Source organism: Ursus arctos, unplaced genomic scaffold (genome assembly GCF_023065955.2).
Source record: "Ursus arctos isolate Adak ecotype North America unplaced genomic scaffold, UrsArc2.0 scaffold_10, whole genome shotgun sequence".
NCBI classification, from domain to species: Eukaryota; Metazoa; Chordata; class Mammalia; order Carnivora; family Ursidae; genus Ursus; species Ursus arctos.
In genome coordinates this window covers 59438237-59457472 of record NW_026622764.1, presented here as the reverse complement: position 1 = coordinate 59457472, position 19236 = coordinate 59438237, and the positions used below count along the sequence as shown (strand labels likewise).

General features: G+C 39.7%; 1 protein-coding gene across 1 annotated transcript in view; it reads right to left on the bottom strand.

Annotated features, from left to right (window-relative positions):
• Positions 1–18100, bottom strand: part of LOC113251010 (uncharacterized) — an 89935-nt gene extending 71835 nt beyond the window's left edge. Inside the window, exons 1-4 of the mRNA XM_048215543.2 lie at positions 18053–18100; positions 16917–16967; positions 2006–2059; positions 1055–1111 (exon numbers count right to left, since the gene is read on the bottom strand). Coding sequence (XP_048071500.1) covers positions 1055–1111; positions 2006–2059; positions 16917–16967; positions 18053–18096 — 206 coding nt within the window. The 5' untranslated portion in view covers positions 18097–18100. The remainder of the gene's footprint in view (positions 1–1054; positions 1112–2005; positions 2060–16916; positions 16968–18052) is intronic.
• Between the last annotated feature and the right edge of the window lie 1136 nt (positions 18101–19236).

The window sequence follows — 19236 nt, the reverse complement described above, 5'->3', positions numbered from 1 at the left end:
AGTAAGCATCCAGGTTTAAATAATGTTCTTTACCTGTCCCTAATCCCAATATTTAAGAGCTTTTTGTGGTGGCATTTATTTCACTTTCATTTCAGTGTATAATCACATCTCTTACCCATCTAAATTCCTGATTCTCAAGTCCTTCCATCACCTCCTTACTTTCCCCCATCGTGGTCATCTTTCCTGCCCCTCAGACAGGGTCAAGCCCTGCAGGTCTGAAGCAGTGGCTCTATCCACTATGATAGTGGGTTTGAGTTTGAAGGCTGTCTCACATGGTGGCAGAGCTCTGGAGGGTATGGGGCAGACTCAGTGTCTATTAGCGCCATTATTTCCTACTAAGGCCTTTCCTACTAAGGCCATTATTCTCCTGGCTCCAAATAGGAATCTCATCTCACTTGTCACATATTATAAGTTGAATATTATCCCACCAAAATGGATATGTTAAAATCCTATCCCCTATAACTCAGAATGTGACCTTACTGGAAATAGGGGTGCTGTACGTGTAATTAAGACATAGTCCTACTGGTTTAGAGTGGGCTCCTAATCCGGTAGGACTGGTGTCCTTTTACAAAGGAAAAAATTTAGACACAGACACACATACTTCACCCATGTAAAGATTAAGGTAGAGATTGGAGCGATGATTCTACATACCATGGAACAGCAAAGATTGACAGCAATCACCAGAAGCTAGGAGAGAGGCATGGAATAGATTCTTGCTCACAGCCCTCAGAAGGAAACAACCCTACTGACACCCTGTTATCAACTTCCAGCCTCTAAGAGTGAGACAATAAATTTGTTGTTTAAGCCACTGTTGTGATATTTAGTTAGAGCCGCCCCAGTAAACTAATACAGCCCATTCTAACAGAATCTCCTGCAACAATCTGATAGTTTTCTGAGAGTTTTGGCTACTGGTGACTGAAATAGGAAGACCTCTTCCTCTTCTATCCAACTAGATAAAAAATATGTTACGTAGATGACACTGCCAACACTTCAGCATGTCCAAGAAACTCTGCATTGACTATCTCTGGTGTATCTTTACATTTGTTTATCTCACCTTTCATTGGTGACTTCCTTATCAGCTACTGATGTCAATTCATTCCGATGATCAGAACTAAAGGGTAAGATGTATCTGATCAAACACCATGTGACGTCTTACATACTTTTTTCATTCAAATTTATCTACAACTGATAATGTGGTTGAACGCTAAAAAAATTCTCATGTAATTTGGCTTTTTGGAAAGAAGTATTTCCTTTTCCCCTAGAAATGCAGCTTTATATGGCAGAAATAAAATTCTTAGACCTGTAAAAGAATCCTTAATGGATCAAGATTTTAAAACATTTCCTGACTACTGAACCCAACCCCAATGTGTATCTGCTTTTGCACTTGCATTTATTTCAAATTCAACTACAGTTTGTAGGTTCCTGTCCTTCTTACCCCACCTAAATTTTCTGATTCCAAGTCCCTCTACCACCTCTTTACTCTTCCTGCTTCATGGATGTTTTCCTTGCTCCTCATATATGGGCAACTAACTTCAGCCCTGGGGATGGGACTCCATCCAATATAATGGTGGGTTTGGGTTTATGGCAACTAGCCTCACATGGTGGCAGAGGTCTGGAGGGTCATGGAAAGATCTTGGGTCTATTAGCTCCTTTATTTTCTGCCGAGGGCTCCTCTGCTTCCTGTCCGCCACTACTGCCTTTTTGCTTCCAAGTAGTATTTTCTCCTCCCTTGGGCCACATTCTCTTCTCCCTTGGGCCACGCAAGTAGAATGTCATACACAGACACTCCGATAGTTTCCCAAGCATTTTGACTGGCAGTCCCTAAATCTCATGAACAGACCCATAGTAAATGTTCTCCCTCTTTGATCTGTTCCTTCTTTTTCCATCTAGATCCAAAACAGAAAAAAAGTTACATATAGAAGCTGACAGGCTATCTGAACAAGCTGTATTGCCACTGATGTTCCCAAGTGGTTTTCCCACTCAGATGACAGAAAAATCAACTCACCTATTGATATTGTGGCCAGAGGACACCGAAGAGGGCATTGGAGCATTGTTATTTCTGCCAAGGGAAAAAATATATGAAAAATAAAGTCAGGCAACATGAAATCATGCTCTTTCCTGAGGAGAGGTGACAGAACCTGAAGCAACAGCTTTGAGTTACCACAGTGTAAGCCAGCCTCTGGGCAGGGGCGGGGGGGGGTAGGTGTGTGTGTGTGTGTGTGTGTGTGTGTGTGTGTGTGTGTGCATATGCATGTGCATATTTACTGGAAATAGGAAGAAGAGAGAAGTTGCAATGATGACTAAATTAGCCTTGCTTCTTTCCCAATTTTTCTACCATTCTGGTAACTGTTGAATAAATTTGCAAAGAGAAAGAGAGAGACATGAGAGTGTAGAGATCGGGGGGGGGGGGGAGATCCAGGTAACATTTAATGAAAGGATATAGAGAAAATGGAAAGAAAATGCCAGAACAATGAGAATTTCAATGGAAAGGCCAGTTACTAGTCACTATTTGGTAGGGCAGAAAGAAGTAGCTAAATTAGAATCTGCCTAAATTTTGTTTACAAGAGTTTCTAAATTGAAAGTAGAGCACATCATCAGAATGACTTCTCTCCCTGTTAATCCTTTAAAAATTTTATTAAGATAGAATTGACATACATTAGTTTCAAGTGTATAACATAATGATTTGATATTTGCATATATTACAAAATGATCACCACAGTAAGTCTAATTAACATCTGTCACCATACTTAGAGTTTTTTCTTGTGATAAGGACTTTTTCTAGCAACTTCTGTAAATGCAATACTGTATTATTAACTGTAGTCACCATGTTGTATATTACAACCCATAAACTATTTTATAACTAGAAATTTGTACCTTTGGAACCCCATCACCCAAGTGGAAGAAACATTCAGTGAACTCAAATACAGGACAGTGAAATTCATCTAATCAGAGAGCAAAAAGAGAAAGGAATAAAAACGAGTGAGGATAAAACAACAATCAAGAATCTTAGGGGCACAGCAAAAGCAGTACTAAGAGGAAAATAAATAGCAATAGAAATCAACCTCAAGAAATAAGAAAAGCTCAGGGGCGCCTGGGTGGCACAGCGGTTAAGCGTCTGCCTTCGGCTCAGGGCGTGATCCCAGCGTTATGGGATCGAGCCCCACATCAGGATCCTCCGCTATGAGCCTGCTTCTTCCTCTCCCACTCCCCCTGCTCGTGTTCCCTCTCTTGATGGCTATCTCTATCTCTGTCGAATAAATAAAATCTTAAAAAAAAAAAAAAGAAAGAAAGAAGAAAAGCTCAAATACAAAAGATAACCTAAAGAAACTAGAAAAAGAATAAACAAAGCCAACATGAGTAGAAAGGAAATAAAAAAGATCAGAGCAGAAATAAATGATATAGAGACTAATATATATATGTGTATATGTGTGTGTATACGTGTGTGTGTATACGTGTATGTGTGTGTATACGTGTATGTGTGTGTATACGTGTATGTGTGTGTATACGTGTATGTGTGTGTATACGTGTATGTGTGTGTATACGTGTGTATATATGTGTATGAGTGTATCGATGAAACCAAAAATTGTTTTTAAAAGAACAAAATTGGGGCGCCTGGGTGACACAGCGGTTAAGCGCCTGCCTTCGGCTCAGGGCGCGATCCCGGCGTTCTGGGATCGAGCCCCACATCAGGCTCCTCCGCTATGAGCCTGCTTCTTCCTCTCCCACTCCCCCTGCTTGTGTTCCCTCTCTCACTGGCTGTCTCTGTCACATAAATAAATAAAATCTTTAAAAAAAATAAAAATAAATAAATGAACAAAATTGACAAACTTTAGCCAGCCTCATTAAGAAAAAAAAAAGAGAGCGCCGGAGTTAAGATGGCGGAGGAGTAGGGGACCCCTTTTTCAGCCGGTCCCCTGAGTCGAGCTGGATAGGTACCAGACCAGCCTAAACAACCATGGAAGCAGCCTGAGACACAGGAAGATACATCTGGATCTCTACAAATGAACATCTCCAGCGCTGAGTATTGAGGTACGAAGCGGGGAGCCATGAAACCGCGCACAGATATTGGAAGATAAACGGAAGGGGGAGGGAGCCACAGCGTTCAGGAGCCGGGAAGCGGCAGCCACCTGCACGGGGAAGCGGGCGGACTCAGACGGCACCCTCGAGAGAACAGACTGAGACCGTGCGCCGGGAGCGCGCGCCACCAGGCATCTCGCGGAACCCCGGAATCCCGGTGCGCTCACTGGATCCAGACTGAGACCGGGAGCTTCCGGAGCGCACGCGGGGCGGCTGGCGGCTGGCGGCATTAGAAACACAAAGGACAGAGACGCCGGCCCTGGAAGTGAGGGCTGGGACGCCGGGTGTGGGGCGCACATCCCGGGACGCTGCAGGGTTGAGCAGCACCAACAGTAACAGAGTTAAAGTGGCCAGAACATCAGTGGAGAACGGGCCGCAATCCCTCTGTTCTATGACAGAGGCTGAAATTCGGCCGCTGCTGCTCTCTCAGAAGAGGCACAGCAAACCGCCAGGGAAAGCCGCCAGAGAACAAAAGCCTGGAAATACCGGCTCACAGCGTGCCCATCCCCATCCCCCCTCGCAGGGGACACCGAGACTCTACCCAAACAGGGTTGCCTGAGTATCGGCGCGGCAGGCCCCTCCCCCAGAACACAGAAGGCAGGCTGAAAAATCAAGAAGCCAACAACCCGGGGCACCTGGGTGGCACAGTCATTGAGCGCCTGTCTTCGGCTTAGGGCGTGATCCCGGCGTTCCGGAAAGGAGTCCCTCATCGGGCTCCTCCGCTGGGAGCCTGCTTCCTCCTCTCCCACTCCCCTGCTTGTGTTCCCTCTTTCGCTGGTTGGCTGCCACATAAATAAATAAATAAAATCTTTAAAGAAGAAGCCCACATCCCCAAGATCCCTACAAAACAAGGGGCACGGCCTGGGACCCAGTCAATAATTTGGGCTCTGGACAACCCTGCAACCTCTCCTCATCAGAATGACAAGATGGAGAAGCCTCCCCGCCCCCAGCAAAGAAAAGACAGTGAGTCTGTGGCCTCTGCCACAGAAATAATGGATATCGATGTAACAAAATTATCAGAAATGGAATTCAGAGTAACGATGGTCAAAATGATGAGTAGAATTGAAAAAAGTATTAACGAAAAGGTTACTGAGAATATAGAATCCCTAAGGTCAGAAATGAGAGCGACTCTGACAGAAATTAAAAATTCTATGAGCCAAATGCAGGCAAAACTAGAGGCTCTGACAAAAACAGAGGAGCGTATTAGTGAATTGGAGGATGGGTTAATAGAGAAAAAAACGAAAATAGAAGCTGGTCTTAAAAAAATCCACGTCCAGGAATGTAGGTTACGGGAGATTACTGACTCAATGAAACGATCCAATGTCAGAATCATCGGCATCCCCGAGGGGGTGGAGAAAAACAGAGGTCTAGAAGAGATATTTGAACAAATTGTAGCTGAAAACTTCCCTAATCTAGCAAGGGAAACAAACATCCGTGTCCAAGAGGCAGAGAGGACCCCTCCCAGGCTCAACCACGACAAACCTATGCCACGTCACGTCATAGTGCATTTCACAAATATTAGATCCAAGGATACAGTATTGAAGGCGGCCAGGGCAAAGAAATTTCTCACGCACCAAGGCAAAGGCATCAGAATTATGTCAGACCTGTCTACATAGACCTGGAATGAGAGAAAGGGTTGGGGGGGGGCATTTTTAAAGCTCTTTCAGAGAAAAACATGCAGCCAAGGATCCTTTATCCAGCAAGGCTGTCATTCAGAATTGATGGAGAAATAAAGACATTTCAGAATCGCCAGTCATTAACCAATTTCGTAACCATGAAACCAGCCCTACAGGAGATATTAAGGGGGGTTCTATAAAGGTAAAAAGGTCCCAAGAGTGATACAGAACAGAAAGTCACAACCAATACAAACAAAGACTTTACTGGCAACATGGCATCATTAAAATCATATCTCTCAGTTCTTAGTGCCAATATAAATGGTTTGAACACTCCCATAAAATGCCACAGGGTTGCAGATTGGATAAAAAGAAATGACCCATCCATTTGCTGTCTACAAGAGACTCATTTCGAACCCAAAGATGCATTCAGACCGAGAGTAAGGGGATGGAGTACCATCTTTCACGCAAATCGACCTCAAAAGAAAGCTGGGGTAGCAATTCTCATATCAGATAGATTGGATTTTAAACTAGAGACTATAGTTAGAGACGCAGAAAGGCACTATATTATTCTTAAAGGAAGTATTCAACAAGTGGATATGACAATTATAAATATATATGCCCCCAACAGGGGAGCAGCAAGATACACAAGCCAACTCTTAACCAGAATAAAGAGACATATAGATAAAAATACATTATAGTAGGGGACCTCAACACTCCACTATCAGAAATAGACAGAACACCCTGGCAAAAACTAACCAAAGAAACAAGAGCTTTGAATGCCATACTCGACGAGTTGGACCTCATAGATATATATAGAACACTACACCCCAGAACCAAAGAATACTCATTCTATTCTGATGCCCATGGAACATTCTCAAGAATAGACCATGTTCTGGGACACAAAACAGGTCTCAACTGATACCAAAAGATTGAAATTCTCCCCTGCATATTCTCAGACCACAACGCTCTGAAATTGGAACTCAACCACAAGGAAAAATTTGGAAGAAACTCAAACACTTGGAGACTAAGAACCATCCTGCTCAGGAATGACTCGATAAACCAGGAAATCAAAAATCAATTTAAACAATTTATGGAGATCAATGAGCATGAAAATACAACAGTCCAAAACCTATGGGATACTGGAAAGGCAGTCCTAAGGGGGAAATACATAGCCATCCAAGCCTCACTCAAAAGAATAGAAAAATCTAAAATGCAGTTTTTATATTCTCACCTCAAGAAGCTGGAACAGCAACAGAGGGATAGGCCTAATCTACGCACAAAGAAGCAGTTGACCAAAATTAGAGCAGAAATCAATCAATCAGAAACCAGAAGTACAGTAGAGCAGATTAACAGGACTAGAAGCTGGTTCTTTGAGAGAATCAATAAAATTGACAGACCACTGGCAAGACTTACCCAAAAGAAAAGAGAAAGGACCCAAATTAATAAAATTATGAATGAAAAAGGAGAGGTCACGACAAACACCATTGAAATTAGAAGGATTATTAGAAATTTTTATCAGCAGCTATATGCCAATAAACTAAGCAATCTGGAAGAGATGGAATCCTTCCTGGAAACCTATAAACTACCAAGATTGAAACAGGAAGAAATTGATTTCTTAAACAGGCCAATTAATTATGAAGAAATTGAGTCAGTGATAAACAACCTTCCAAAGAACAAAACTCCAGGCCCGGATGGTTTTCCTGGGGAATTCTACCAAACATTCAAAGAAGAAATAATACCTATTCTCCTAAAGCTATTTCAAAAACTAGAAACAGAAAGAAAGCTACCAAACTCATTCTATGAGGCCAATATTACTTTGATCCCCAAACCAGGCAAAGACCCCCTCAAAAAGGAAAATTATAGACCGATTTCCCTAATGAATATGGACGCCAAAATCCTCAACAAGATACTTGCTAATAGAATCCAACAGTACATTAAAAGGATTATCCATCACGATCAAGTGGGATTCATACCTGGGATGCAAGCGTGGTTCAATATTCACAAATCAATCAGCGTGATACATCATATCAACAAGAAAAGACTCAGGAACCATATGATCCTCTCAATTGATGCCGAAAAAGCATTTGACAAAATATAGCATCCTTTCCTGATTAAAACCCTTCAGAGTGTAGGGATAGAGGGTACATTTCTCAATCTCATAAAAGCCATCTATGAAAAGCCTACTGCAAATATTCTTCTCAATGGGGAAAAGCTGGAAGCCTTTCCCTTAAGATCAGGAACACGACAAGGATGCCCACTCTCGCCACTATTATTCAACATAGTACTAGAAGTCCTTGCAACAGCAATCAGACGACAAAAAGGGATCAAAGGTATTCAAATCGGCAAAGAAGTCAAAATGTCTCTCTTTGCAGATGACATGACACTCTATATGGAAAACCCAAAAGAAGCCACTCCCAAACTATTAGAAGTTATAGAGCAATTCAGTAACGTGGCAGGATACAAAATCAATGCTCAGAAATCTGTTGCATTTCTATACACGAATAACGAGACCGAAGAAAGAGAAGTTAGGGAATCCATCCCATTTACAATAGCACCAAAAACCATACGTTACCTTGCAATTAACTTAACCAGAGACGTAAAGGACCTTTATTCTAGAAACTATAAATCACTCTTGAAAGACTTTGGGGAAGACATCAAAAGATGGAAAGATATTCCATGCTCATGGATCGGAAGAATTAGCATAGTTAAAATGTCCATGCTACCCAGAGCAATCTACACTTTCAATGCTATCCCGATCAAAATACCGAGGACATTTTTCAAAGAACTGGAACAAATGATCCTTAAATTTGTATGGAAACAAAAAAGGCCCCGAATCTCCAAGGAACTGTTGAGAAGGAAAAACAAAGCTGGGGGCATCACAATGCCAGATTTAGAGCTATACTACAAAGCTGTGATCACAAAGACAGCATGGTACGGGCACAAAAACAGACACATAGACTAATGGAACAGAATAGAGAACCCAGAAATGGACCCTCGGCTCTTTGGGCAACTAATCTTTGATAAAGCAGGAAAAAACATCCGGTGGGAAAAAGTCTCTTCAAAAAATGGTGCTGGGAAAATTGGACAGCTACATGCAAAAGAATGAAACTTGACCACTATCTCACACCATACACAAAAATAAACTCCAAATGGATGAAAGACCTCGATGTGAGACAGGAATCCATCAAAATTCTAGAGGAGAACATAGGCAGCAACCTCTACGACATCGGCCAAAGCAACCTTTTTCATGACACATCCCCAAAGGCAAGAGAAACAAAAGATAAAATGAACTTGTGGGACTTCATCAAGATAAAAAGCTTCTGCACAGCCAAGGAAACAGTCAAAAAAACTAAGAGGCAGCCCACGGAATGGGAGAATATATTTGCAAATGACACTACAGATAAAGGACTGGTATCCAAGATCTACAAAGAACTTCTCAAACTCAATACACGAGAAACAAATAAATCAAAAAATGGGCAGAAGATATGAATAGATACTTTTCCAATGAAGACATACAAATGGCTAACAGACACATGAAAAAATGTTCAAAATCATTAGCCATCAGGGAAATTCAAATCAAAACCAAACTGAGATACCATCTTACGCCAGTTAGAATGGCAAAAATAGACAAGGCAAGAAAGAACAATTGTTGGAGAGGATGTGGAGAAAGGGGATCCCTCCTACATTGTTGGTGGGGATGCAAGTTGGTACAGCCACTCTGGAAAACAGTGTGGAGGTCCCTTAAAAAGTTAAAAATTGAGCTACCCTATGATCCAGCCATTGCACTACTGGGTATTTACCCCAACGATACAGACGTAGTGAAGAGAAGGGCCATATGCACCCCAATGTTCATAGCAGCAATGTCCACAATAGCTAAATCGTGGAAGGAGCCGAGATGCCCTTCAACAGATGACTGGATTAAGAAGCTGTGGTCCATATATACAATGGAATATTACTCGGCTATCAGAAAGAATGAATTCTCAACATTTGCTGCAACATGGACGGCACTGGAGGAGATAATGCTAAATGAAATAAGTCAAGCAGAGAAAGACAACTATCACATGATTTCTCTCATCTATGGAACATAAGAAGTAGGATGATCAGTAGGGGAAGAAAGGGATAAAGAAAGGGGGGGTAATGAGAAGGGGGAATGAAGCATGAGAGACTATGGACTATGAGAAACAAACTTGAGGCCTCAGAGGGGAGGGAGGTGGGGGAATGGGATAGACCGGTGATGGGTAGTAAGGAGGGCACGTATTGCATGGTGCACTGAGTGTTATACGCAACTAATGAATCATCGAGCCTTACATCGGAAACCAGGGATGTACTGTATGGTGACTAACATAATATAATAAAAAATCATTTAAAAAAAAAAAGAACCCAAATAAATAAAATCAAACAAAAGAAAACGGACACCACTGAAAAATGAAGAATTATAACACTATGAGAAATTATATGCCAACAAATTAGGCAACCCAGAGGAAATGGATAAATTCCCAGAAACATACAATTTTCCAAAACTGAATTGGAAAGAAATCTGAATAGGCAATTGCTAGGAACGAAATTGAATTGGTAATCAAAAAATTCCCCCTAAATTAAAGTCCAGGCCCACATGGATTCACAGGTGTATTCTACCAAACATTTGAAGGAGAATGAATACCTATTTTCAAATCATTCCAAAAATAGAAGGGGAAGGAAAGTTTCAAAATTCATAGGAGGCGAACATCCTGATACTAAAATCAGACAAAGCCACCACAAACAAAGAAAACTACAGGCCAATGTCACTGATGAATATAGATGCAAAAATCCTAAATAAAATATTAGAAAAATCACATTCAACAATACATTAAAAGGATCACTCGCCACTATCAAGTGACATTTGTTGCAGGGATGCAAGGGTAATTCAATATTCACAAATCAATGCGATACACCAAGTCAACAAAATGCAGGATAAGAACTATATCTCATTAGGTGCAGAAAAAGCATTTGTCAAAATTCAACATCCATTCCTGATAAAAACTCTCAACAAAGTTGGTTTAGAGGGAGTATACCTTAACACAATAAAGGCCACATACGAAAAACCCACAGTTGACATTATACTCAATGGTGAAAAAAACAGCATTTCCTCTAAAATCAGGAACAAGTCAAGCACTCCCACTCTCACCACTTTTATTCTATGAACATAGTAGTGGAAGTCCTAGCCACGGCAATCAGATGAAAGAAAAGAAAGCAAAGAAGAAAGAAAACAAATAAGAGGCATCCATACTGGTAATGAAGAATTTAAACTCACTATTTACAGATGACATAATACTATTCATAGAACCCTTAGAACTCCACCAAAAAAACCCTATTAGAAGTAATAAATGAACGAACCATAAGAGACTATGGACTCTGGGAAACAAACTGAGGGCTTCAGAGGGGAAGGGGGTGGGGGAATGGGATAGACTGGTGATGGGTAGTAAGGAGGGCACGTATTGCATGGTGCACTGGGTGTTATACGCAACTAATGAATCATGGAACTTTACATCAAAAACTAGGAATGTACTGTATGGTGACTAACATAAAAAAATATTTAAAAAAAGTAATAAATGAAGCCAGTAAAGATGCAGGTACAAATGAAAACCCAGAAATCGGTAGATTTTCTACAGACTAATAAAGAAGTAGCAGGAAAAGAAATTTAGAAAACAGTCCCATTTATAATTGCACCAAAAATAGAAAGATGGAAGGCCTGTACTCTGAAACGATAAAACGTTGATAAGAGAAATTGAAGGCAACACAAACAAATGGAAAGGTATCCTGTATTCATGGATTAGCAGAATTAATCTTCTTAAGATGTCCATAATTACCCAAAGCATTCAATAGATTCAATATAATCCCTATCAAAATACAAACTACATTTTTTCAGAACTAGAACAATCCTAAAACTTGCATGGAACTACAAAAGATACTAAATAGCCAAAGCAATCTTGAGAAAGAGCAACAAAACTGGAAGAATCACACTCCAAGATCTCAAGATATACTACCTAGCTGTAGTAATCAAGACAGTGTGGTGCTGGCACAAAAACAGACACATAAATCAATGTAACAGAATAAAAAGCCCAGAAGTAAACACACACTTATGGGGTCAATTAAACTACAACTAAGGAAGCAAGAATATACAATGAGAAAAAGACAGTTTCTTCATACGGTGCTGGGGAAACTGGACAGCAACATGCGAAAAATGAAACTGGACCACTTTCATACAATTCACAAAAAAAAAAAAAAACTCACAAGGGATTAAAGATCTAAATGTGAGACCGAGCAGCAGGTGTTATACACAACTAATGAACACTGAACATTACATCAGAAACTAATGATGTACTATATGTTGGCTAATTGAATTTAATTAAAAAAATAAATACAATGTAAATAAATAAAATGTGAGACCTGAAACTACAAAAATCCTAGAAGAGAATAAAGATGGTAATTTCTGTTGACCCTGGCCATAGCAATATTTTTCTAAATACCTGTCCTCAACAAGAGAAATAAAAGCAAAAATAAACTATTGGAACTACACAAAAGAAGCAGCTTTTGCACAGCAAAGGAAACTATCAATAAATCAAAAAGGCAACCTACTGCATGAGAGAAGATATTTGCAAATGATACGTCCAATAATGGGTTAATATCCAAAATGTATAACTTATACAACTCCTCAAAACAAATAAATCCAATTTAAAAAGGGCAGAAAACCTGAATAGACATTTTTCTGAAGACAGATGGCCAACAGACACATGAAAAGATGCTCAACATCACTCATCATCAGGGAAATGCAAATCAAAACTACAATGTTTTTCCCTTAAGGTTGGGAACATGACAGGGATGCCCACTCTCACCATTATTGTTCAACATAGTACCAGGAGTCCTAGCCTCAGCAATCAGACAACAAAAAGAAATAAAAGGCATTTAAATGGGCAAAGAAGTAGTCAAACTCGATGTGGAAAACCCAAAAGACTCCAGCCCCAAATTACTAGAACTCATATAGGAATTCAGCAACATGGCAGGATACAAAAATCAATGCACAGAAATCAGCTGCATTTCTATATACTAACAATGCAATTGAAGAAAGAAAATGAAGGAATTGATTCCATTTACAATAGCACCAAAAACCATAAGATACCTAGGAATAAATCTAACCAAAGAGGTAAAGGATCTATGCTCTAGAAACTATAGAACACTTATGAAAGAAATTGAAGACGACACAAAGAGATGGAAAAACATTCCATGCTCATGGTTTGGAAGAATAAACATTGTGAAAATGTCTATGCTGCCAAGAGCAATCTACACTTTCAATGCTATCCCTGTCAAAATACATGGGTATTTTTCACGGAGCTGGAACAATCTTAAAATTTGTATGGAACCAGAAAAGACCCCAACTTGCCAGGGAAATGTTGAAAAAGAAAAACAAAGCTGGGGGGCATCATGTTGCCTGACTTCAAGCTATATTACAAAGCTGTGATCATCAAGATAGCATGGTATTGGCAAACACACACACACACACACACACACACACAGATCAGTGGAACAGAATAGAGAGCCCAGAAATGGACCCTCAACTTTATGGTCAACTAATCTTTGATAAATCAGGAAAAAACATACAATGGAAAAGAAACAGTCTCTTCAATAAATGGTGCTGGGAAAACTGGACAGCTATATACAGAAGAATGAAACTTGACTACTCTCTCTCACACCATACACAAAGATAAACTCCAAATGGATGAAAGACTTCAATATGAGACAGGAATCCATCAAAATCATAGAGAACATAGGCTGAACCTCTTCGACATCAGCCACAGCAACTTCTTTCATAACACGTCTCCAAAGGCAAGAGAAAAAAAGAAAAAAATGAACTTTGAGACTTCATCAAAATAAAAAGCTTCTGCACAGCAAAGGAAGCAGTCAACAAAACAAAGAGGCAACCCACGGAGTGGGAGAAGATATTTGCAAATGACATTACAGGTAAAAGGCTGGTATCCAATATCTATAAAGAACTTCTCAAACTCAATACACTAGAAACAAATAATCAAATCAAAAAATGGGCAGAAGATATGAACAGACACTTTTCCAGTGAAGACATACAAATGGCTAACAGACACATGAAAAAGTGTTCAACATCATTAGCCATCAGGGAAATTCAAATCAAAACTACATTGAGATATCACCTTACGCCAGTTAGACTGGCAAAAATTGCCAAGGCAACAAACAACAAATGTTGGAGAGGATGTGGAGAAAGGGGAACCCTCTTACACTATTGGTGAGAATGCAAGTTGGTACAGCCACTCTGGAAAACAGTGTGGAGGTCCCTCAAAAAGTTAAAAATAGAGCTACCCTATGATCCAGCCATTGCACTACTGGGTATTTACCCCAAAGATACAGACGTAGTGAAGAGAAGGACCATATGCACCCCAACGTTCATAGCAGCATTGTCCACAAACAACTAAATTATGGAAGGAGCTGAGATGCCCCTCAACAGACGAATGGATAAAGAAGATGTGGTCCATATATACAATGGAATATTACTCAGCCTTCAGAAAGAATGGGCATTCAGAAAGAATGATTACCCAACATTTGCATCAACATGGATGGGACTGGAGGACATCATGCTAAGTGAAATAAGTCAAGCAGAGAAAGACAATTATCATATGGTTTCACTCATTTGTGGAACATAAGGAGTAGCAGGGAGATTGGTAGGAGAAGGAAAGGAATAATGAAGGTGGGGGGGGGTAAACAGAAGGAGAAATGAACCATGAGAGACTATGGACTCTGGGAAACAAACAGGGTTTAGAGGAGAGGGGGGTAGGGGGGTGGGTTAGCCCGGTGATGGGTATTAAGGAGGGCACATACTGCATGGAACACTGGGTGTTATACACAAACAATGAATCATGGAACACTACATCAAAAACAAAGAATGTACTGTATGGTGACTAACATCATAATTTTAAAAAGGGGAGGCACATGCACCCCAATGTTTATAGCAGCAATATCCACAATAGCCAAATTGTGGAAGGAGCCGAGATGCCTTTCAACAGATGAATGGATAAAGATGTGGTCCATATATACAATGGAATTTTACTCAGCCATCAGAAAGAATACCCACCATTTTCTTCCACATGGATGGAACTGGAGATTATGCTAAGTGAAATAAATCAAGCAGAGAAAGACAACTATCACGTGGTTTCACTCATATGTGGAACATAAACAATAGCACGGAGGACCATAGGGGAATGGAGGGAAATCTGAAGGGGGAGAAATCAGAGAGGGAGATGAACCATGAGAGACTATGGACCCAGGAAACAAACTGAGGGTTTCAGAGGGGAGTGGGTAACAGGGTGATGGGCATTAAGGAGGGCACGTGTTGTGATGAGCACTGGGTGTTATACGTAACTAATGAATCATTGAACACTACATCAAAAACTAATGATATATTATACAGTGACTAATTGAACATAAAAAATAAAAATAAAAAATAAATAAAAGACTAATGAGATTACCTCACCCCTATCAAAATGGCTAAAATCAAGACACAAGAAATGCTGACATGGAGAAAAAGGGTATCCTCATGCACTATTGGTGGGAATGTAAACTGGTACAGCCATTGTGGAAAATGGTATGGAGGTTCCTCAAAAAATTAATAGAATTGCCATATGATCCAATAATTCCACTACTGGGTATCTACCCAAAGAATATGAAAATACTAATTCGAAAAGATACACAACCCCTATGTTTTTTGCAGCATTATTTACAATAACCGAAACAACCCAGGTATCCATAGATAGATGAAGGGATAAAGAGGGGAGATATAAACACACACACACACACACACCACAAAATGGAATGTTACTTAGTAATATAAAAGAATGAAATCTTGCCATTTGCAACAACATGGATGGATCTAGAGTGTATAATGCTAAGTGAAGTAAATCATTCAGAAGATAAATACCCTATGATTTCACTCATATGTGGAAGATGCAAAACAAATGAACAAAGTAAAAAAGAGACAAAGCAAAAAAAGAGAACTTTAAATAGAGAATAAACTGTTGGTTACCTGAGGGCAGGTGGGAGAGGGTCAGGTGAAATAGGTGAAGGGGATTAAAGAGTACATTTATCATGATGAACACTGACTAATGTATAGAATTGTTGAATCACTATATTGTGCACCTGAAAACTATTAACACTGTATGTTAATTATACTGGAATTTTTAAAAAAATTTTAAGGGAAAATTATGGGTAATTTGTATTCATTAGTTAGCCCTTTATCTTCCACGTAATCTTTGTCTAGACAGGAAAAAAAAAAATTCCCCAACAGTGACCAGTTAATTTCCTCTTCAACACTGCTCATCCTCCAACGTTGACATTAAATGGTTGCATAACTGGCCAGGAGAGAAGCAGAAAAATCTCATGACTATTTCTGTTCAGGCATGTGATTTTTAAAATGTATTCTTTCTTTAGCTTGAGTACACAGTAAAAAGGCCTTCAGATCAGAGCAATAACAAGCATTCTCAGTCAGATTACTTAGAAAGAAGTCAACATGAATGCCGATGAGTAAAAATTTAATCAGCAAAACATGTTCACATTCTATTAGTCTCATTACTCAGACAAAAAACAAAATGGGGAATCAGAATACATCCAGCAAAAAAATAAGGAACACAATTGAAGTATTCTACATTTCTCTATTTTAAAAGACTATAAAATTACTCTCAAAGATATAATCACATTTTCAACCTAGATCATTTAAGTGTGATAAACAAAAAAATTTTAAAACATGGTATCCCACACACTATCTTTCCATAGTTTTCCATTTTCTTCCTGTCTCAGAATAAGCTATCTCCCCCCAAATAAGAGATCCATCTATAGCTCCCTCCCCGCCAGACTTTAACCTGACTTACTCATGTGAATTAGGAATATCAAGGTCTTCATCACCATCATTGTGGCTAGAGAGTTCGTCTAGCTTATTTTAAACACCAACAAATGGAAAAGCATCATTAGAGATTTCCTACATGGAGCTGTGATGTGATCAATTTATCAGATCAACAAGAATTTATCGAATCTAAAAGTTATAGTAAACACGACCTAGCTCACAGCAAATCCTAACTTTTTAGAATAAATTTTAGATCCTTGTCCAGAAAATTCTGTACTGTCATGGGTACTCCAGACTGAATTTCTCCACCCCTCCAATATATACCTTACCTTTCATTGGTGGCTTCATTAGAGATTCCAGATAGGAATTCATTTGGATTTCTAAAGAATTAAAAACATCTATGATCAGACCCCAGTGACTTCACAGCCAAACTTATTTGAACTTAGTTAGAAGTAGTCTTCAATTTGTAAACTGGTTAAATTAAAAAAAAAAAAAACTTTGTAAGTTAATTATTTGGAAACCAGTATTTCAATTTTCCTCAGAAATAGGGTTTTATATAGTTGTACTGAAAAATTTCAAGTCTGTCAAAAAAGCCTAACAAATCAAGACAAGTGCAATTCTTTACTGATAAACTCAACTCTCCTAAGGAACTGCTCTGATGTTGAATTTACTTCAAAATACAACGTTGTTTTATAGCTACACAGCCTTTCAGCTTATTTCCTGATTATCAAGTTCATTCATCATATCCTTATTTTTCATGTGTCATGTAAGTCTTTTCTGTTCCTCAGTTTGGTTCAAAAAACTGCACACTTGAGGCAGGGGCTTCCTCCAACATGATGGTGGGTTTACGTTTGGGACACCAGCTTTAGATGGTTGCAAATCTCTGGAGGGTAAAGGGACAGACTGAGGTCCATTAGCTCCATTCTTTTTCTTTTTTTTCTTTTCTTTAAGATTTTATTTGTCAGAGAGAGAGCACAAGCAGGGTGGTGGGGAAGGGGGATAGGCAGAGGGGCAGAGGGAGAAGCAGACTCCCCGTGGAGCAAGGAGCCCAATGCGGGACTTGATCCCAGGCCCCTGAGATCATGACGTGAGCTGAATGCAGACGCTTACCCAATTAAGCCACCCAGGGGTCCCAGGTCCATTCTCTTCTGTTGAGAACTCCACTGCTCCCTGTCCACTGCCACCTCTCCTTGCTCAAATAATAGGATCCTCTCTTCATCTGGCCCACTTTAGCAGCATTTCACCACAGACATTATGAGAGTTTCCTAAGAGCTCTGGTTACTGGTTACTAAGGGTCCCAAACAAACTTTAAGTAGAAAGTCTTGCTCTTATAACTTTTTTTCCTACCTAGACCCCAGAAGAAAGACAGTTACCTACAGAAGCTTACAATCTCTTACGGAAGCCTCTCATTGCCACCAATGTTCTCTATTACCTTTTGGTACGCAGATCAGTCAAGTCAACTTACCCCTTGTCATCACTGTTGTCAGAGGATCCTAAAAAGGAATCCATAACTCTGCTAAAGAGTAAAAAAAACATACAAAAAATGAAGTCAGACATTTTGGAAAGCAATCAGGTTCTTTTTCCTGACAGAATTTTAGGACATGACAAAATCATGAGGAAACATGACAGAAACAAGAGAAACAGTTTCAGGGTACAGCAACGGACCTCTGGGACAGCCTCTTGGCTGTGTGTTTATCCACTGGAAAGAGAAGGAAAGAATTAAGGGAGGTATGGTTTTCATGATTAAGCCTCCTTTCTTCTACATTTTGTCAACCATTCATACATTCTGTAATCATTGTGGGGAAATGTGAATGATCTGACCATAAGGACAGGGAAGTGGATCCAGGTAATAGGTAGGACACAAAAAGAAAATGCCAGAACAATAAATACTGCAGAGTCAAGAGTTAGTCCCTGGTCACCATTTGGTAGAGAAGAAATAAGTAGGTAGGCCAAGAACAGCCTAAATAATGTTGAAAAGATTTTTCTAAACTGAAAGTAGAACAAGTGTTCAGAATGATTTTTCTCTCAGATCATCACAAAGAGGTATCTGGTTAAATTATCCAAAGTCAAGACATCCTGCCACCAAACCACTGGGTTGGATAATTTAATCTCTCTACAATTTAGTTTCCTCACCTGTAAAATAAGACATTGAAAATGCACTTTGCATTTGTCTACTTCATAAAATCATGCTGAATGTTCATCATTTCACAAACATTACTGGTTTTTAGGCAGCCTGCCCTCTTCACCTAATGTTATACCAAAGATACCAATATGACCATTATGAAAAAAAAAAAATCAGTAACGATATAAACAGATACATATTTAAATTTTCAAAAACACTTCAAGACTCCCAAAGTACTACATTCCCATAATTTCCTGGGAAATTTTGAATTCCTATCCATAGGATAGTCTTTTTCCCAAAAACTACAGAAATTAAACTGAAGTATGGATTTTAAAAACTAACAGTAGCAAATCCTGGAAATCTCCAGAGAAGTGAGAGCTGTCCCTTAACCTGCAGACAGGAAAAGGCTGCTATGGGTAGTCTTGAGGGGCTGAGCGGGAGGGAAAATTTTAAGTTCAGGTTCTTGCCTTTCCCGAGTTGCTTGTAGACAGTCATTGCCGTTCTTGGTAGCAACTCCCCAGAAGTGG